At 31.8% G+C, this 23,028-nt stretch overlaps 1 protein-coding gene across 2 annotated transcripts; it reads left to right on the top strand.

Annotated features, from left to right (window-relative positions):
• The first annotated feature begins 3,796 nt into the window (after positions 1-3,796).
• LOC108810630 (WUSCHEL-related homeobox 9) lies at positions 3,797-6,201 on the top strand. 2 transcript variants are annotated; one of them, XM_056987770.1, is made up of 4 exons: positions 3,797-4,061; positions 4,168-4,995; positions 5,292-5,476; positions 5,923-6,201. In XM_056987770.1, exons 1-4 carry the CDS (start codon positions 3,935-3,937, stop codon positions 5,926-5,928), a joined length of 1,146 nt encoding a protein of 381 aa, XP_056843750.1. In that variant the 5' UTR covers positions 3,797-3,934; the 3' UTR covers positions 5,929-6,201. The 2 variants fall into 2 exon arrangements, with proteins under 2 accessions (XP_056843750.1, XP_018438234.2); XM_018582732.2 differs by lacking the exon at positions 5,923-6,201 and having other exon boundaries at positions 5,295-5,814.
• Positions 6,202-23,028: the final 16,827 nt, after the last annotated feature.

Genomic DNA, 23,028 nt, shown 5'->3' with positions numbered 1-23,028 from the left:
AAAACACTTCTCTCATATAAAAATAAAATACTTTTGTTATCACTTCACTACTATTCGGTATGGATCACTCTTCATCCACCACTCCCCCACAATAATTGCTTCTAACATGTACAACATAAATATATGAGTCAAGGACATATATATATGTTTGAAATTAAAAATTAATGAAGTTACTATTTGAATATTCAGATCTTACAAGTTATATATATATATATAATAAAAGAATGACAAAAGGAAAAAACATAAACCAGTTTGTACATCTGTAAGTGGAACCTATAATTAAATTATCAATGGAAAGGGAGGTCTGAATTTTTTTTGGTTACAAAGAAAATACAAATATTTACCCAAAAAATGAATCTACTTTGTTGAGCTTATAAAGGTTTTCATTCTTTCGTAGTGGTCCCAATATATCAAACACATGTCATAGTTATTGCTGTTTAGACATCCCACTGAAATCTAGGGTTACTCCATGACGCCAATAATATTTCTTTAAGAATTATTTACATAAAATAAGTTACTATAACGTATAATGTTCCACAACATAAGAAGAATTCAGAAAATGAGATTCCCTTATATGAGAAAAGAACTCAAACCAATAGGTAATTGTAATTTTTTTTTTGCTTTGAAATTGGAGCTTTAAAACTATTATCATACAAACGGATATAGGATACTCAGTTTGTTTCATAATAAGTATCACTTTAAATTTTTTATTTTATTTCAAAAAAATATTATTTTACAATTTTAATGTAACTTTGCACATTAATTCTATTTTTTATTCTTTTAATAATCAGTAAATTTTTATTTAAATTATTCTTATTTAGTTAATATCCGTGAAAAGTTTCAAATGATACTTATTAAAAGGTAGATGAAAGTAGAGGGAGTAGTATATTACAAAACTTAGATACTCCCAAAATTTATCACGTAGACGTTTATAATATTTAACCGAAAACGTATGAAATACTTAACTGATAATCAGCATTCTAAACTTTTTAGAATTACCTCTTTCAAATCGATCAATCAACAAGAACTTATGAAAGCATGAAAGAAATAGAACAACACACAAGACGAGCTTTTCATACGATGTTCACATCACCCTCCTCGATGTAGAAAGCGACTATCCTCATCATCCTGATATGTACCCGTGATTCACTAAAAAACATTAATTCAAGCTGGAGCTTGTGATCTACAATGACACAACGACAGAACTTAGCTTTCTTTTTCAATCTATTACAACTTCTTAGCAAAAAAATTAGCAAAAAAAGTACTTATTGGCAAAATTGTTTATGAGTTACGGGAGGGAAAATGACATATACTCACGTGATCAACAGCGTGTTTTGGGTTTTCACCTCTATAAACCGTCTTCCACACTTTGGTTTACTTTTACCAAGATCAATTGATGATCAAGAACTTAATCCAAGCATTGTTACATGGCCATCTTTTAACATGCAAATTGTAATAACCTAATGAGTTATTTTGTCTAAGATAGCAAATCAAACATGCAAAGAAAAAACAGAGAATTGTTCATTTGAATTCATTTTTGCGGATTGGCCATGTCTCATAGACTAGAGATTTATGACAATTCACCACATTATGATCACCACGTTAGTTTCACATATATCCGAAAAAGATAAAGAGTTTAAGAAACAAGCAATATTAGCTTAAGGCCTCACATGTTAATCACCTATGAAAGAGAGGCATTTGTACATTATTACTGAATCTTAATAATCAAGCATCCTATTCACGCACCATATTTCAGGATTGCAAAGAATCAGAAAATGCATCCACTTGGTATAGAACAATTTTTTGTGATACTTTGTATTCAAACCGCCATACATGCATCATATTTCAGGATTGCAAAGAATCAGAAAATGGCGACCAATGCGACAAATTGTAACATGACATGGTTAAAGTTTTGAAATGTGTCATGGTCAGTGCAGCAAATGCAACAAATTAAGTTGCTAATTTGAATCATTTCCACCAAAATTTATAAATTAACATTGCTTAAAAAATATTGTCTTCACTTCATACGGTTGTTGATAATATATACTAGTTCGCTCGTTTATCTTTTGAAATAAATGCAAAGAAAAAGAATCTTAATATTTCAAAATAACAATATTGAACAATTATTAATACGTTATTAATGGGAACGTTCATCAACAAAAGACCCTCGAGTCAATCCAAATAAACAACCTTAATTTCTTTGCAGTTACTATACCACCACCACCCATCTTGACCTCTCAAAATTATTAATTTTTCCATTAATACTTGATTTTTCTCTGCAGTTTTATATAAAAAAACATCTAAAATCATGTTTGGCTCATCGATTATGACAATTCCACCATCCAAACAAACCATTTGCTCCCTCCATCCGAGTTTAATTAAGGCCGAAGACCGAGATAATCGTCTTCCGCACAGCCTGAAAGCCCAGAAATTAACTCCCCCACACATGAAATATATATTAAAACATCCTATAAATATTTATACGATAAAATAAAATGTGGGAAAATATGTAAAACTATCATCCATCTGTCTGGCCCATTTAATGTTTTATATGTCAGAAGAGAAAATAATAAAAAGGGAGAAATCCTAGTTCAGAACCAAACATGGATCACTTTCAAAGAGTCTGTTGAATCAATTTCTGAAGAAAGTTGAGTTCGTACGTTTGAACTACAGAAGCTATTTAGGTTTCAATGCACGAACTATAAGGAAAAGGCATGGGGTTGCATTTATGATCACTTGAGTTTCTTTAATATTTCTTACTGTTCTAGTCTCAATAATTCAGTATAGTAGTATGTTTTAAAAATTAATACACTAATTATGTATATATATATTTCTTCTGTGTGTTAGTGTTATTTGTGTTTGTGTGTTTGTGTTATGTTTGTGTGTGTTTTGTGTTATGTGTGTGTTTGTGTTATGTCCTGTTTTCATTCTAGAGATTTATAGGTATTTTGCCTCCAAAAATTACCACCGAGAGTATCTTCAAAAGATATTTTAATAACTTTAGATATGAAATTTTTGTTTTTCAAAAGAGACTTCAAACTTCAAATTTGTTTTGAAGTTTCATATTTTTTATTGCATTTTTGTTTTTACATTTACATATTAAATGATTCTTAAACATTGCATTTTTTTAATTTTTAATCTTTCAAAATTTTATAACTCATATATATTTTAAATTTTCTTTAATATATTTTTTCAAAACTAGATGTAGATAACAACGGTATTAAAAATAAATTTAACAAATGCACTAATTGATCATATATGGAAATTCCGAAAATAGTTTTATAGAATAATGTAGTATTTCAAACCGAAGCAAGAAAAAGTGGATCTAATTCTAAAATGTCATAGTGCTTCTGGGAATCTAAAATTGATCAAATACCCTGTATAGTCATTAAATAGTACTTTTTAATTTTGTAGTTACTAATAAGCGAAAAATTATATCAGAGTGTCTTTCTATTGTCTTTTATAACATTTTCTGTTTGTGGATTTTAAGCCTAATTCTCTAATTCTTTTGCATCCCAAAACAAGAGTAGTGATGTTTAAAAAAGAAGACTGAAGTCTTTTTTTTTTCTTTTCTTTTTCTTTCCTTTTCTGGATACAGAACTCTTTTATCTTTTATAAACATATACAGATGAAATATACAAAAATACACATACATACGCACATAGGGAGATACGAGTGAGACAAAACTAAATAATGTGAAAAGAGATAAATATAAGGTATAGAGGTTGGGTAGGTGAAGAGGGGCTATAAGAAGGAGAGAAAGAGATCGTAACCCGTTTGCCCTATTCACATTTTTATTTTCTTTCCACTAGCCATTCTGTTCCCTGCCTCTTCTCCTCCTCTCTCTCTTGACACATCACATCATTATCAACATCAATCATCATCACAAGCATACACATAATATTTGTCTTCTTTGGATCGAGTTAAATCAGTTATGGCTTCCTCGAATAGACACTGGCCAAGCATGTTCAAGTCCAAACCTCATCACCATCAATGGCAACACGACATAAACTCTCCTCTCTTGCCTTCTCCTGCTTCCCATCGTTCCTCTCCCTTCTCAGGTCCTTCTGCTTTTAATATATATATACTTAATTACTGAAAACCAAAACTTTCTTATAATTTTGTTTTTATATTTTTCTAATCTGATGAGATGTGATTTTGTTAAAGGGTGTGAGGTGGAAAGGAGTCCAGAGCCAAAACCAAGATGGAATCCGAAGCCAGAGCAGATTCGGATACTTGAAGCAATCTTCAACTCAGGGCTGGTGAATCCACCGAGAGAGGAGATCAGAAGGATTAGGGCTCAGCTTCAAGAATACGGCCAAGTCGGTGACGCTAACGTCTTCTATTGGTTCCAAAACCGCAAGTCCCGTAGCAAACACAAACTCCGCCTCCTCCATAACCACTCTAAACACTCCCTCCCTCCACCACAACCACAACCTCAGCCTCAGCCTATTTCCTCAGCTTCCTCTTCATCTTCTTCCTCCTCATCATCCTCCAAATCCACCAAACCACGCAAATCCAAGAACAAGAACAACAACACTAATCTCTCTTTGGGTGGTAGTCAAATGATGGGGATGTTTCCACCGGAAGCATCCTTTCTTTTTCCGACTTCCAGCGTCGGAGGGTTTGAAGGTATCCCCGTCTCATCCCAATTAGGGTTTTTTCCCGGTGATATGATCGAGCAACCAAAACAGACTCCACCAACGGTGGGGCCATGTACCGGTATCCTCCTTAGCGAGATCATGAACGCTAGTGCGGGTTATGAAACTCATAACCATCAACAATTGAGTGAGAAAGAAGATGAAGAAATGAGGTTGAAGATGTTGCAACAGCCACAGCCTCAGATTTGTTACGCTGCTACTAGCGATCAAATCAATTCTTACAACAACAACAACAATAACATCATGCTTCATGTTCCTCTCACTACTAGTACTACTACAACTTCAAATCCTCTTGCTATTGTCCCATCAACTTTGGACCAGCTTCAAGTTCAAGGTATATAAAGTTATTTCCCTTTTGAAAAAGAGTCATCACTTAGTATTCTTTATTTTCTCCTTAACAGTATAAATACATTAATTTTGTGTTAACAATGGAAGGAACAACTGATCAGCAAAAATCTTTTTAAAAAAGTATTCGTGTAAAGTTGTTAACCAGTATGTAAAATAATTATTTATTTGTATACAGTCTCTTTCCTTTCTCATTTTTGTTTTGAGGTTTTATATATAGATAATGTTATCATGTAGTCATGATACTAACATGAAATAATGGAATAACCATGGCTAAAATGAAAGCAGCGGGTGCGAGAATAAGGGTGTTCATCAATGAAATGGAGTTTGAAGTGAGCCCGGGACAGTTTAATGTACGAGATGCATTCGGAGAAGAGGTTGTTCTCATTAATTCCGCAGGTCAGCCCATTGTCACAGATGAATATGGCGTCGCTATTCACCCTCTTCAACATGGAGCCTCCTATTATCTGGTTTTGTTTCCTCTCTTATCCTCTTTGTTTTCCTCTAATTAATATTTTATACATTACTTTCATTTCAATGGCTAGGTAGATACCATTGTATGTTAAATACTACTAGTAATAAAACATTGTTTAATGGGTTATATAATCTTCGTTAATAGTAAATCTATAGTATTTTATTTCTTCATTGGGATCTAAAATGGATAAATGCATGCGAGAGACATGTTGTTTGGCTTAGGTCAACAATGTTGACTCAATTAGTTTAATTACACACACACCTTGCACTTTCTTAGAGCATTCATTGGGGTTTCTTTTCTTTTTTGGCCTTCGTGTTTTTTGACTTTTGTAGTATAAATTCTAGTAGTGTAACATATTTCGAAGGATGTGCATGCATGTGTGTATATGCAATATATACTTCTGTATTTGATTAACTTTGAGGTCCCTTTTTGCTTTTGCAGATCTAGTCGTGTGGGAGATTTGGGTTTGAAGATGAAACTGAGACATGTCTCTTTCTTTCACTATCTATCCTACGTACGCTTATATGTTACCTTTTATAAGATATTGGTTTCAGTTGCTTGTAGTGACGTTGTGATATGTATGAGTTTCGGACAACATTTGCGAAATTCTCTCGTTAGATTGTTGACCAATATATTGTTGTGTGCGTTTCTTTGTAGTTTTTAAATCTATAATAATGCTTTTTGTTTCTTCATCGGAATCTTTTATATGTACGGGGAATTGTTAAACAGTTGGCTAAATATGGGGATGAGTAATATAGAAGCTTCACATTACCCAATGTGAAAGTAAATTAGGTCATGCGTTATGTTTAGTGTTTAGACTTTGATGTACGGTTTACTTGCGGGAAGTGAGGGACTTTGATTTCAGTTCACGTGAGGTGATACTTCACATTAATCCGGGGGGGGATTGAAAACGTTACATTTATATAGTACTATTACTATTAACCATATAATAGTAATAGAATTACTTTTATTTACCGTAAAATGTAGGAAATTTGAGTTCAATAGTTCATTAATTTTTCTGAAGTTTCTGATGTGTGCAATGATGATAAGACAAATTGTTTCAGTTATATAGGTTCATAACTACATAGCCAAATAAAATGGTATATATGCTAAATTAAGGGTGGTTATATTTTTTTGTTTACATTTTTTTAGAAATTTAGTTTTTATATTTGTATTTTTTAGTTATATTTATGTTTCTATATGTATAATATTTTTTAAATGATTAATAAGATGTTTTAATTCATTCTATTAATATAGTTGAATCACACTTATATCAATGAGTTATGATGATGTTTTAATATATATATATATATATATATATATATATATATAAAGGAAAAAAAATTCATCTAAATATTTCGGGAAGTACTATAGCTAACCTTTTATGCTTGTAGTTCAGTTTTTCTTTAACATTTTTTACTATTTTTGCATGTATTATATCCCCTCGTAGGCTTGTAGATAAGATTTTTTAACTCAATCCTGTTTGGGGTCATTTCGCTTAACTTAATTACTTGATTGTTTCAAGTTTTTGTGCCTAATACTAAAGACTCATTTAGGTGGGTCTTATATATGATCAAACTAAAATACAAAATTATTACGTGTGCATATGAATTAATGATAAATGAAAATACTACAACTGTTTTTAGATTTCAAAAAAGAAAGACGTTCAAACATAAGATATAATCTGAACACTTTGCTACAAAGGTATAAGTAAAATATCGAAGTCAGGAACAGAGTTTGGCAGTCAGTTGATATGATCCTTTGCTTTAAACTTTTAACTATGTATTCTTTTTCATTTTTTTGAAACAATTTTTAACTATGTATTCATGATTGTAATTTTTAATGTTAATCTACTGCATTGCTATGGAGTATATACGAATACCTACATCTATCTGAGGTAAATAAAAAGAATTAAAATTAGTAAATAATTAGATTTGAATGCAAATGAGGTCTAGCTAGGTAGGGGCTTTGTTATATCAAATCAGATGTCAAAACGTGCATAATAAAAATGTAATATCAAATCACACAAATGTTTCTCAATAAAAACATGGTCCTACAGTCTTACTTTCTACTGTTTGACTGTTTCCTTCATCTTGTCGCTTTGACGTTATCTTTACCCATGCTTATATTACTTGTCTTCATTTCCAACTCCAGTCGTGTATACAAAACAACATTTAATTTTCAACCAGTCTCTTACTATAGAAACCTAAACGATGTCCTCGCATATGTTTAATTCATCACCACGTTATGTATACTATAAAAGTAACTTCATAATAGCTGATTAGCTCCGCCGTACCACACAATTGCAATTTATAATTTACAGTCAACAATGCAACATTTTACATACTGTATAATAAAGAAAAAATAGTACTTTAAGCATTTAGACCAAAAATAAAAAACACAGTACGTCTTAAAGTCAAATATTGTATTTTTTTTTAAAAAAACGAGTTTCGGGTTTTCAGTTCTTTCTCACTATTCTAAATCATCTTTAAAAATCATACTTCATATTCAAAAGAAAAAACGTACAGAGAAATCAACTTTTTATACTACTACTAAACCTCCAATAACTTTAAATATCAAAGTCTACTTGTTGGTTTTTTTGTCTCGACAGGCTACTAGTTTTAAATTATTAATGATAATAATGCAAATTTATGAAATTTAAATAATTTATCATTACATTTGGCGCATCTGATACTGTACCATATGTCTTAATTGTTGTCACTGTTTATGTTACGGTGTGTTCTCCGAATTTCCAAAACTAGACAATTAACTACGAATAGTTGAAGTTAAAAAAGAACTATGATAACTAAAAGACACCGGGAAAATCACATAAAAAATGTTATAAGAGAAACCATTAACACTTTAAACTAACAACTACTTTAATCATTTCAAACGACATTTATATCATAAAAGATCTTTAATCTGTTTTACTTGTACATAAGTGAAAACTGTAACTGGTACATCAAGCGAAAACCGTACGGTAGTGTTTAAAATCGATGATGTATCGTTTGTTTTTCTAATATTTAAATAATTTTATTAAAAATAAAAAAACTACGATAAAGAAAAATATAAAAAATTCAAAAAATCATAAAAGTCATTAAAATTCACAAAAAAAAACACAAAAATATTTATATTTCTTTATTACTAAAATAAATATAAAAAAAGAAAATAGAAAATTCAAAACGAATTCAGAACAAATTCAGAACAAATCATGAAAAGGCATAAAATTTTACAAAAATAAAAAAAAATCACAAAAATAGTTATGTTTTTTGAAACAAATTATAAAAATTCACAAAAATCAAGAATAAAATTATATATTGTTTTATTAAAAATCAGAAAACACTGTATTTTAGTGTTAGGTTGTGAATTTCTGAATTTTTATAGCTAGATTCAATAATCATCAAAGAATAGCGTGCATTGAGTGTCATAAACTTGCTACCCTCAAGCTATCATTAGTATCCATCCTTTCATTTGTTCCGCAATCCTGAACTTTTCCAAATCCAACCAACACACACACAAAATGTAACGGATCAAAGATTCTTGTGATTCTTGTGAACCAAATTAAAGAAAACAAATTAAAGTCCAAGTCTTTTAACAGCTATTCACAAACCCTATATTTAGACATAAAAATCCAGAAAATCCTCAACCAATAAACACTAAAATACAGTGTTTTCTGAATTTTTTATAGATCAAATATATATTTTATTCTTGAATTTATATTTATTTTATCTATTATTTTATATTTATTTATTTGTTTCATTTATATTTTATTTTAAATTTATTTAATTTAAATTTTATTTTAAATTTTATTTTATTTTATTTTAAAATTTATTTTAATTTATTTTATTTACATTTTCTTTTTTTGAATTTATTTTTTGTAATTTTCTGATTTTTTGTATTTTTTTATTTGTTTTCATTTTTTATAAATTTTTATAATTTCTGTATTTTTATATTATTTTAATAATAAAATAATATAAATACTTTTGATTTTTTGTGAATTTTTCTTTTTCTGTGTGTTTATATTTATTTTATTCATAATTTTTTAAATATTTTTTTTTTTAAAAAAAACAAATCGACACGTCATCTATTTTGAACAGTATCAATTACATTTTTACTTGATGTATAAATCGAATTTTTTTTATGATACAATTATCACTTCGAATTTTTCAAAGTGTTTGTTAAATATAAAATGTTAGTGATTACTATTTTAAAAGTTTTTTATGCGATTTTTTCCAAAAAAACAACTACGTATTAAGTTGTGTTTTATAAAACGTGTATTGGCTGGACTTCGTATAGTATCTCTCATAGTAGTATCGTAACGAAACCAAATCTATATTGTTGTGTTTTGAAAGGAACGATAGGCTTTTTTCCAAATCAAAGAAGAAATTTACGATCGCAAGTTTGAAGTCATCACGATATTGATTGTCATTGAAGAATTTATATAGAAATCTATGAAGTGACAAGAAAGAGAAAAATAGAAAGCTAAAAGAAAGAGACAAGGAAAAGTAGGTTATGAAGAGTGTTGACCAGAGGGACTGTGGATTCACCAACAAGTGGGACAAACTTTCTCTTGCCTCCAAAACTGACACAACAGTATCTTAACTCGTTCTCTCATCACGAATCACATTCATATGACACTCACTCACTTACTGCATGTTCATTCTCTCCTCTCTCTCATTTTTGTTTATTATTATTATGATTTTCTCTATAGCCCAAGATGTTAAACTCGACAATGATTTAGATCTCTTGTAAAGCAAGAGAGATGCTCCAAATGCTGACAATAACATTTACGAATCTACAACTATGCTACAAAAAAAATGGATCTACAACTATCCCATGTTGTAGTATATTGTAGCTTCGTAAGTATGAGGATATTTCTTTGAGTTAATTTCATCCTAAGACAGTTTCTGTCTTTTTATTACAGGATAAGGCAGTTTGGTGGGGTAAGGTAGTTTTTGTGTGAATTGACTTAAAATGCCCCTAACTAAAGTTTAACCGTCTCGTCTCCCTTCCTTTTTCTTTAGTTGTGTTTCGTAACTTGTTTTTGGTTTCAAAATTCAAAAAGTGCGGTGGACCTAATGCAACAAATAAACTAGTTTTGATTTTTTTTTTTGGCTACACCTTCAATTAATGGGAATTTTCACCATTATTTTCGTTTGTGGATACCTAGGTTTTAAGGGGAAAAAGCGTGAGAGAGTGGTGTGGCGAACAAATCGTTGATTACATCCGGTGGGAAATAACGACGGCGGCGTAGAAACTCTCCGAATATGGCAAGAACTCGTAGCAGCAGGGCAAGAACAAACAACAAGGTTATTTAACTATCTTATATTCTAGATATCGAATCTCGTCTTAGTATTTGTTTGATTTAGGGTTTATTTGTCTGATTTACGGGTTGTAGATGAAGAGGATTCAGGTGTTGAGGATGTAAAAGCTCTGTTGCCCCAGCGTCTTTTTGCAACTGATCGTTTCCCAAGCGAAAGGACGAATGTATACTCGACGGCGGATTTCCTTCTACGGATCCGGGACGCGCTCAAAGGGACGCCGGAGATGCTTGTCCTTCTGTCGTCTTGTTTCGGGGGACTTTTCGAACTCCCAGCCCGTAGATTGTACGCTGGTCGTGTTGTCCACAGCATGATGACAAGGCAGGTCGTCACGAAGAAAAAATACGAGATGTGGCATGTTTTTGCAGGGAAACCTTTCCGTTTCTCGCTTGTAGAATTTGGCGAGGTAACCGGTTTGTCTTGTGGAGAGTTCGAAGAGGGCTACACTATCGAGTATGAGCTACCCGAGACAGATGAGAACTACAGGTATTGGGACGAGCTTATTGGCACTGACCGCAATGTAAAGATCGAGACTTTGCCTGGGTGGAAGAAGCTGAAGCTCTGCCTCTTGGTAATTGTTGATGGTGTTTTAGTGGCCTCTTTGCAGAAGGCGAAACCCTCTCTCAAACATGTGAAGATGCTTGAGAATCTGGAAGAGTTCTTAGGATTCCGTGGGGGAGAGAGTCTTTCTTGTGGACAATCAGCACACTGAAGCCGGGGCCTCGGGTTTTGGGTAAATGTGAAGACCCCCTGGGTGATCTAATTAAGAAGCTTAGACAGAAGTCTGTTAGGTTATTTGGTTTCCCTCTTGCGTTACAGCTAGTCGCATTCCGTTTAATCCCTAAGTTGTTAGAACATGTGCGTGGGGACACAACGACGACTATGCTTGACTACCCAGGGACCTCTTTGCCGCAACATGCAGGTTTGACGGCGACGGATGTGCGTAACGCGGAGCATGATCCGGAGGTAATGCTCTATTCTTTTAGTCGATGTAGAAGAGTATGTAGATGTATTCTTGAATGTGCGATTGTTCCCATTATACACAGATAGATGTCCAAAAATAAATTAGTTGTTTTTGTTTGCTTTTGTAGCAGAACCACTGGACACCAAATTAATCTTGTGCGTTTTGTACACATGGAGATGTCCACATAATATTAGTTTATTTTGGTTCCTTTGGCCCTAGAACCAATGGACACACATGTTTTCAACTGTTTTGTACTGATGGACGCCTTTTATTATAAACACGTTTGTGTGGACGTTTGTTTTAAAACCGTGTACAGACGAAATTTCAACCGTGGTGTACAGGTGGATACTTTTTAATGTCCACAATTATGTATATGTTCGTTGTAAACATGTGTACATTGATCTATGTACACTTGTACACTGCCTTGACATGTTGAATCGGTGATTGTTAACCTTAGAATATATATGGACTCTCTTTGAATGTACACATGTACGACCGTAGTTGTACATTGTAACATTGTTGATAATTTTATTTGTTTTAACACGCTACGGATTCTCGCAGGTGCTGGTTGAGCCTCTGATGGAGGTTAGTGGTGACCACGATGAGAGGTGGGGTGTCTGGGATGACGAGAGGTACGACAAGCAAGTGGAGTATATGCTCAGGCTTATAAGTGACGGGCATGGGTTTTCGAAGAGCGATTGGGGTGGGGGTGAGCACTGGGTGGGTCTTTGTATTAGCCTAACTGAGTGGAGCATTCTTGTTTTGGACCCAAACCCAAGGTTGAATTCGATAGAGGAAGTGTCCCGGTTGATGAAGCCCTTGGCTACTATGTTGCCTTACATTGCGCAGAAGGTTTGCCCCTCGGTGAGTGCTGGTGACAGTCAGGTGGAAACTTTTCTGGTTGACCGGTTGGGCGGGGCTTATATGAATTTGCGCAGCGGTGATTGTGGGCCCGTAGCTGCTAAGTTTATGGAGATGCTTGCAACGGGGAATCGTAATCCGACTGTCGCAGGTTTGACTGATGAGTTGGTTGACATATTCCGCAAGCAGTATGCGATGGATATTTATGCCAGGCTAGTTGTACCTTTGTATTTGCGTTGATTGTATGTTTAGCTTATGTTTTGTATGTAAGGGTTAGGTATGAGGACCTCCGCTTAGATGCTAAGAATCTTTTGAAGCAGTTATACCACGAATGTTCTGTTTCTTGTTTCCCATTTGCCATTTAAAAATGTGGTACTTTGAATTTTATGGTCATCATAAGATCTGGTTGGATTGCTTGTGGTCACTCTGTGTACATTTAGATCCCTTTATATGTATTGGCGAAGTATGTACAACAGGAAGCTGGGTACTTGGAGCCCCCATTTAAAAGCAGCATGGATATGTCGCGACAAACGAAGTGTACATGGACATTCAATGAGTGTACATACGTGAGGTTGGACAAGAAGGAGGTGTTCACGTGTACATCATGGATTGTAGATGCGCGTTAAGGATAGCCGTGGACGTTAATTGGAGGATGGACATTTAAAGGAGTCGGAGGGAATGTCCATTAAGATACATATACTTACTTCGTGGACATTCCTCAATTGTACATACCTGGGTGGTGGTCATTGTTGTATTGTCTACGGTCAGAAGCACACATGTACATGTCGACACATTCCGAGTCCACATGGATATTCTCTAAGTATCCACATGGATACACCCCAAGTAAGGTGTACATGTTGACGTTAGTAAGTGTACACATAAAGATATTGTGTATGTTGGGTGGCAGGTGTACAACAGGAAGGTGGGTACCTGGACAACCATTTAAACCACAAGTACTAATGTTCGACACCCCATCGTAGATATGCAAAAGTTTAAACATCTGAATGTGTCGTAATGGACATTGTTGTATTGATGTAAAATGTACACGCGCACACCACGAGTGTACGTGCGGTTGGACAATTATGTATTGTTCCCGTGTACAATGGTCTACTGTCCACAGACGTAAAGTGTAACTGTGGACGTTCGTTGGAGGATGGACATCTAAAGGACCCTTAGGGAATGTCCATGTCGATACATATGGAGGATACGTGGATATTCCTTAAGTGTACATAGGTGGGTGGTGGACATTGTTTTATTGTCCACGGCGGTCAGGACACTTTTTGGAGCCTAATTTGGGGGACACTTGGAGAATGTACATGTCAACACATTCAAAGTACACATGGATATTCTCTGGGTGTCCATACAGTGGTGGTGGACAAGTTGTGGGTGTTCGCGTGGACAGTGAGCTAGTGTACCCGAAGTAAGGTGTACATGTTGCCGCTAGTAAGTGTACATATATAGATAGTTGTTCAGTTGCAGGTGTACAACAGGAATTTGTACTGATGTTCGACACCCCACCATAGATATGCAAAACTCCCAGATCAGATTGTGTCGTAATGGACATTGATGTATTGTCCACAATAGGAAGCATTACATTGTTGATTCTAGTTTGGAGATGTCGACACAAACTCGAGGATGGACAAGTATGAGGTGTTCGAGTGTACAGGAAGCATCTGTATGGGGGACGTTCATTGGAGAATGGACATCTAAAGAACCCGTAGGGAACGTCCATGTCGATACATACGAAGGCTACATGGACAATCCCTGAGTGTACATACCTGGGTGATGGACTAGCACAACTAAGCGCACCCCAACATTGGAGAATGTACATGTCGAGTCCCCAAAGTCCGCATGGATATTGTCTAAGTGTCCATACAGTTGTGGTGGACAAGTAGTGGGTGTTCTCGTAGACAGTAAGCTAGTGACAATCCCTGAGTGTAGATGTTGACGTTAGTAAGTGTACACATATAGATAGTGTACATGTGAGGTTGCAGGTGTACAACAGGAGGTTGGGTACATGTTTTGTGTCTATTACAACCTCATCCACATGCAAGTGATAATAGAGTTACATAGGACGAATAACAAACATGGACATGGTTTATATAATAATAAAGCGTCTGCTCCAACAGCCAAATACATGTTACAGAGATCAGAAATGTTTAAACATGCACAAAATCCAAAAAAGGGCAAAAGAAGCTGTTTTAAAGCGGTGAAGGCGCTATCCAAAAAGGTTCATACTTTCATGGAAAGCTAAGTGCTGAAAGAAGTAAGACACGGCTCCGTTGTTAGTGAGCAGCACCGGAAGGGTTGTAAGACCAGTTGCGAGCTCTTTGTGGTTCGGAGGCCAGTAACTCAAGACAGGTTTCGGAGGGGGCTGAGTGAAAGTGAAGAACTCCTTAACAACATTATTCTGAAGTTCAATCAAGGACATTCCAGCACAGGCAGGGACAATGCTGACATCTTCTTCTGGTCGATTACAAACTCCCACAGCGAGTCGACGGAGGTCCATTCTCCAGGGATGACCATGCAATGGCCCAACATTCTGCAAAAGATAAAATGAAGAGAAGGGTCATGAGGGTTTTGTTGTGATGATAAAAAAGATAGGAGAGATCAAACCTGAATGTAGGAGAACAGCGTGAGAATATGATATCTTTCAGTTCAATTGTTTTTTGACAAAAGGATGAAGATACCAAAAGCTGAGCAGATCTAGTGGGATAATTAATCCTATAAAATCTGAGCCGTCCGTTGCTTGTTTGCATGTTGTAATCTGACGGCTGGGAGAGAGTAGATATGAGTCTTGTCAACAATTGGAAGAAGTAATCATAGCCATCCATTTTAATGAGAGATGAGCGGTTGAGAAATGTTCCCGCTATAACAAAAATTTAGTTAGGAAAAGAGATTGCTCTTTAGTTAGAAGTGTGACCAGCTCGTAATGACAAAGAGGAAGATGTTGCAATAAAGTGTCTATGTAGCAGCAACTGTTCTATTTTGTTATTAAAAACTCATAACTGCCCTGTAGTGTAAATAATTCTATTTCTTTTTGTTCTACATTATCCTTTTTATTAAATAAGTGTTTTAGAAAATTAAATTGAAGTCTTAACAATGCATATGCTATCTTAAACTAGCACTGGTAGTTTGACGAGAAAAACTAAGCAGTAATAAGTGTGAGTTCATTTTCATTTAAACTGATTGATCTTTCTAATTATATAGTACATATTTAAACTGTATAATGGGATTACTGTGTATGAATTTGGATAAGGCTAATCCTAATATATCATGATCAGTCTTAAGAAATTGGAGTTCAAATCGTATCATTAAACAATAATAGATGAGAGACTCGACTATTTTATCCCACTGCTGATGCTCTAACATATTTAATAGAGATGTGGTTATGACACCATTTAGGATACTGTTGATGGAGATTTTCTGATTTTAATGAATCGGTTTAACCTAACCGCACACGTGGATGTACTATTGGCTGAAAGGCTCTCCTCTCAAGCTTTCCACACTGAAATCCCTCATAATCACACTCTACAGTCTACACTAATGTTTAAATTATACAAGTATTTTGTGAGTTCTGTTTTCCAAATTTTCCTCGTTAAAAGGAAATTGGTATCAACCAAATAAATTTTAATGTAAAAACAATGCAAAGATTAATGCATCTCTAGAGGGTTTGAGAAATTCTCATTTTTCGCTTTTTATGATATCAATCAAATAATCTATTGATTCCAAAATAGTTCAATTTTTATTTTCTTTATTTAAATAAAGTTCTAGTGACCTATCTTATTTAAAACTCCTTTATATCATATTAATACATAAAGTTTTTTCTTTCAAAAGGTTTCCCTTAGCAAGAAGTCACTTGAAGCAGGAGATGATCAACCCACTACTTTTCCTAAAGGACAGATAATTAATGATGGAAGCAGAGCCAAAGGTCTCAGTTTGGGCTGGTCTGACCCGTTAATCCCGTAAATATTTGATTTTTGTTTGGTCCAGAAATATTTCGGGTTTTAAATTCAAAACTCGGTCCATACTCTTATAGGACTACAAGGTTTTGGGGGTTTTTATGTTTTTCGAAAAATAATTTGTTATTGTTACTTTTATCATTTAATACATGTGAATTTTTTATTAAAAAATCATTTTCTATTTTTTGTTTTAAGTTATAAAGTGAGTTTAATTTTTTTTCTTTATCAAAAATGTTTTACTTTTTCATATGTTTTAAATACATATTATAAGCAAACTAAATTTAGTGAAATTTAAATAAACAAATATAAATATATAAAGAGAAAAAAAATTATGATAAACATGATCAAACGTTTTATACTTTGTATTATGAAAGAAAAACAAATTGTACATAAAAGAAAAATGTAGACTTATAAAATTTAAAATGTGATACTTGAAATGATCTAATAATAAAGTACATTAACAACTTTTATATTTGATTTATTAGAGTTGAGATCAAAAATATTAATATGTTAGTATTAATAATGAGCTTCCCCTTCTTATTTTTTCAAGGCCCGAGAACTTGAAATCACTGGCCTAATAACTTCAGAGTCCGTTTACCACAAAGCCCATCACATCAACCTTTTTGCACCAGCCCATAAGATAATCAAAAGCGTGCAACCCACCCCCAAATATCGTTTTTTTTTTTCAAAATATCGCTTTTAGCTATTTACCCTTTTACAAACAAAGGTATAAAAAAGAGAGTAAATAAAGTTGGAGAGAAATACTTTATTGGATTGTAAAAGAACAATAGACGCCGACATTATGATGTTTGCTGTTTAAGATGAATACGAGGTAGTTGATATGCTTAATGATTAAAAAAAAATTAGAACTTGCTAAGATTAAGGGTTTTCTTTGTTTTGACCAAAAGAGGAGAATTTTAGATAGAAAATCTTATTTTTAATTCATTTCCCCTTTCTTTTAGATAGTGTTTAAAATTAATCGGTGTAAAAGAATATGGACTATATCCAAGATTTTATATAAAGTCGGACAAATTTATTGCAAACATAAATATATAACCCACAATTGCATGCCAGATTCCGATTGTGCGAACAGTGTAAATGATATTCAGTTCCACTAGACTCTGGCTGAGCCACATCCAGTGCCGGCCATGACCTAAAGCTGGTAAAGCCAGGGCTTTAGGCGCCAAATTAGATTAAATAGTTAAGGGCATCCATTTTTCTATAAGTTGTGTGTAGTCTAGTGGTTGTGCGCCTATATATCGGTATACATAGTGCAAGGTTCGATGCCAAGAAGGCGCAAAATTTTATTTTGCTTTAGGCGTCAATATATACTGGGCCAGCACTGGCCACATCACAAGTCACTTTACACAAAACAACACTCATTTATCAACGATCATCATAGCCTACAACACAAGTCCCCTGATTCTCTCTCGCGTCCGCCGTTCATCAACTCATTGATTCAACCGGAGATTCTGTTGAAAGAAGCTCCCTCTTCTTCTCTCTTCTCTATCTAGGGAGCATAGGAATTTGCGTTCAACAGTTATTTTTTTGTCAACCCGGCTTCTTAGATTCAATAACTAGTAGGATTTTGTATAGTTTAAAGTTTTTGTATTGCTGATCGTGCGTAATTAAGTGGAGTTACTGTGCTATAATTTTGAGGGATAAGTTTAATAAAAAAAATAAAGAAACTAAAAAAAAAGAATAGAGATTCATTATCTCATCTGCCAAAAGTTTAAACACAGTATGATTGTTTGCCACGAGTTTTCCTTTAATCATACTGTTGTCATCAAATCATCATTCCGTTCATGTCTCACTTTACTGTCTGCGTAGAGAAACTCCCAAAAGTATATGTTTAATGATTTTAGTTAGTCAATTTAAATATATTACTTTACTATTTTTTTCAATTTGGAATTGGGATATTTCAAAGCGATGTTTTTCTTAATATTTTGTCTACCATGAGAGGCATGATTTTATCTAAACTAAGAATCATGGATATGTTTTTAAATGCGATATTGAAATTCATTGTACTAATCTTCAGGATTTATAAAGATGATATATATGATTTTTTGAACTGTAAAAATTGTTCAGCCAAATGTGGTAGAAGACAATTTAGAAAAATATACCTAAGCAAAATATACCTAGCAGACAATCTAGCTCTAGTTAGGTTAATACAAGTTGAAGTTTCCCTAAAGGAAAAATGTATTTTTTTTGTCAACTTCTGATATTATGAAAGTTATAAAGGCCAAGTACAAGGGATGTTTGGAAACGAAAATTTATTTGACGAGTAAGCCTATATTTTACTTTGCATCCTTCCTTTTTTTCTGTTCTCAGTAGCATAATAAGTCTTCTTTTTAGTATCGACGGTCAAAATTTCCATAAATTAAGAAATCGTATAGTACGTCTGCCTATGGCAGAACGGATATAATGGGACATTTCAATTCGTCTTAATATCGAAAGAAAATAAATAATTGATTTAATATATTTTGTTTGGTATATCTGCTTATGGTCGCACTAATGACAAGAGTTAAATACGCCAATATTTCTTGGGCTTGTATTCATTTTTCCGGCTAAAAAGGAAAATTCTATTTTAAATAACTGTAACTCACATACATCTAAAAGAAAGGGACGTATACTACTTTCTTTTTCTGAAACAAGCATTTTATTTTGAGAAAAAACAAACGTATTGTTCTATACCTAGAGTTTGATTGGCAAAACATTATCATAAATATTATGTTTTTAAGTGATATTTGCTCAATGATTTCATATGAAATTTTTGATAAAGCATTTGCAGTTAGAATATTTAAAACTTCAAAATAATTATATACAATTAAACTTTTTATTTAATAATATAAAAAATATGTTTATACTGAAAAATAAATTTACATTAAAGTTACTGTTAGATATTTTGACTTAAAAAAAACAATATTTCACATTTAAATATAATATAATTTATATAACTACGCATATCATTCATTATTTTTAATAAAAACATAACATAATATATATTATATATTTAAATATATATATATATATATTATTTAGAAATAAGTAAATTAAATGTTATATATAATTTTTATGTTAATATTATATATGATTCACTTAATGCTCTACCAATAAATAAATAATGATATTTATAAATAAAATTATATATAACTAATTTATTTTATTTTATAATATCAAAAATTATTTTTATATCCAGACAATATATTTTAAATATATTTTACATTTATTTTGTAAATAATTTCACATTTAAAATTTAATTTAATTTGTATAGTTAAATAAGATTCATTATTTTTAATAGAAAATATATTAATAATATATTTTATAATCTAATGTATATTATTTTTAAATAAATATATTATATAATAATTTTTATGATAATTTTTAAATTTTATAATGTTATTACTTTACCAATCATTCTATTTAAAACTTCAATGATAACATTTTTTTTACAATACACTGTTTTTACAACATAATGCTATTGATTCTTCGTCAGCTGTATCAATCAAAACTTTATTATGTTTAATTTTTGTACGTAAAATAAGACTTCAGTATATTGCAAAAATAAGAAAATGGTGTTTTGACTTGTTGGGAAAAGTTAGCTGTTTGAGCAAGAAATTACAGTAAAAATTATTGTTGAGATATAAAGGATTTAAATTCATTGCACTCATGCATTAATTTTTTATTTAATGAGATTTTTTATCAAAAAGAATAAATTATGTTATGTAACGCATTTTATAGTGGAAGCTAGGGATCCAACTAGTACTATATTATTGAAACGTAAAGATCTTCATTTATAAAGTGTGTGATCTAAGCAGCATACTACTTTAAATTCTGTCCTGAGAAGGAAAGACTATTTGCAAATAAAAGCAAGTTTGATGTCTTGGATCAAATAATAAAATAATATTTTTTCTCAAAAAAAAATATTGCATTAAATTGAAAACGCACCATCTAATTATGAATCAATCTTAGTGCGGTAGGTGGCACTGGCACAGCTGATTAAAGCTGCGTTTAAAGGCCCGAAATAGCAATCAGTCAAAAAAACTAAAGTAAAGTTTTCTTCTTAGGAAAATCATTTACTCTGTTAGAAACAAGAGAATACCATCACTCTCACTTTATGTACATCGATTCGCACATAACTCGTTACTATAGTATTCCATCCGTTTTAAATTTCATGGTGTTTCAGAAGGTTGATATTGTTTCAAAACATAAAATATTTTGATTTTTAAGGTTAATTTTAACTTTCTTGAAACTCTTCGACCAATTAGATTTTATAACTTCTTATAATTGGTCAATAATTTTAAAATTATATTAAAAAGTATTTAAATATTTGTGGCGTTTTAGCATTTACCATTTTTTTGAAAGGGGGACATGAAAATAGTGATGCAAAAGCCGGACAGTTTTAGTTGTATGCTGTCAAAGTATCAAGTCATTTGTAATTATGTCGCAGTCGCACCAAATATCTTCTCACCGATCGAGCATGGTGTTATCAACTGATACTATGGTTTGGAACAATAAAAACAGTTAAGCAGCGAAGATCATATATATCAAATAGAACAAATACAAGTTAAACATATCAAATAAAAAAATATAGATCAACTAGATCAAATAGTTTTAATAGTTTTAAAATAGTAAAAATAAAATAAATTATATATTTAAACAATAAAATTATAATAGAATATAAATAATCAAAACATATTATACATAAATATAATATATAAATAAATTCAAAATATGAAACATTAAAATTTAGTGACATATATGTTAATACAATTTTAGAATAAAATTATAAAAGACATTAGAATTTAACGAAATACATTATTATATATATTTAAACTATGTTACTATATATATATCCATTGTACATATTATAATTAAAACAATTATATAAATATAATAAGTACATAAATGTAAAATTATATGACAGGAATAAAAATAAAATAGCGTAGAGAATGCTATCTTTTGTATTGCTAAAGTTGTAAGTAAATTATAATGAAAATATTGTATCCATAAAAGCAAATAAGTATTTTTAAAATTAAATATCTGTAATAAAATTATTTATTGGCCAGTAAAAATAAAAAAACCAATGAACAATACCAAATATATAACATATGAAATATATATGCAGATTTCTTGTTTTTTTAGAAAAAAATAATATATTAAATTGCGTGTAAATCTTCCGCTAAATACATTTTAAAAATGAATGTTGATTTTAGTGCGGAATAACTGCATTTTGGAAGAATTACATTTCTCCTATTATACCATTCTAAACCTATCTTTCTTATCTTATCAACTCTCTAATCGTAGTTAATAAATATCTTACAATTCAAGTCATGGTGCTTATAATAGTTTAGTCTTGTCAAATCTCTAATCATAAGCTACCAAATATCAATAAACAAAAGCTTTGACTTGTAATTTTGTAGAATGGTGGAATGACGTTTTTACGCGATTCCGCAAGTATTTTACTAATCAAAAGAATTTACGGAATAATAAAAAAATTTAAATATGCAGATTTGCATTTTTGCTGACAGAAATATAATAAAAAATTCATTAAGTGGAAAAGTGAGTTTTAGTAGATTATGGTGGAAGAAATTATAGATTCAATACTTTCATATTACTAAATTATATGTTAATACCATTTTAAATTTTTAAATAAATAACAATATATTTTTATGATAAATAGTTATGTTAAAAGTAAAGTTATATTATAATTTGTTTGATAATATTATGAAATGTCAATCTATTATTAGATATCTTATTAAAAGATAAGCTAGATATTTATAATAAGAGCTAAAGTAATTTGAATAAATATTAGTTATACTCATATTAGTAATAATTAGTTTTATTAAGGTGAATTAAACATCTATTCTATCATGTAAAATATTTTGATCAATTAAACATCTATTCTATCATTCTGCAAATTTTAAATTTTTTTTACAGCTTAATTAATTTTTGGCAGTTTAACTATTTTTTCACAATTCCATATTTGAACGATGGTTACCAATCGGAACCAAAATAAAACCACACACCGACTTTCTTTAAATTTTTTATGTGGTAACAAAGCAATAGATACTCTAACATACACTTCGCTATAGGACCAATATTATATAAACATTAAAGTAAACATAATAACTTTTGGTAGTTTGCTTGGCTATTTTTATTGTGCAGGTTGTTATAGTTGTTTCCGATCAGTATGTGGCGTCGAGGTCATGTTCAGTTTTGACGACAAAGTTCGGTTGGGTCTTTGGTCACTTTCCTTGGTTAGTGTTCTTATTGTGCTCTTTCCTTCAGTCGTCTTGAACTTCATAGATGGTAAAAACTACAAGTGTAGATAAGTTCATCGGATATCAACTACTATGAAAACAATATGGAAATTTCTCCATATCTGATGCAACGAAGTGGATTTTACATTTTTGGCTTTCATTAAAAGTTAAGAACG

This window comes from Raphanus sativus, chromosome 6 (assembly GCF_000801105.2).
Source record: "Raphanus sativus cultivar WK10039 chromosome 6, ASM80110v3, whole genome shotgun sequence".
Lineage (NCBI taxonomy): Eukaryota > Viridiplantae > Streptophyta > Magnoliopsida > Brassicales > Brassicaceae > Raphanus > Raphanus sativus.
The sequence above is the reverse complement of the archived record's forward strand: the minus strand, read 5'-3'. Positions and strand labels throughout refer to the sequence as shown.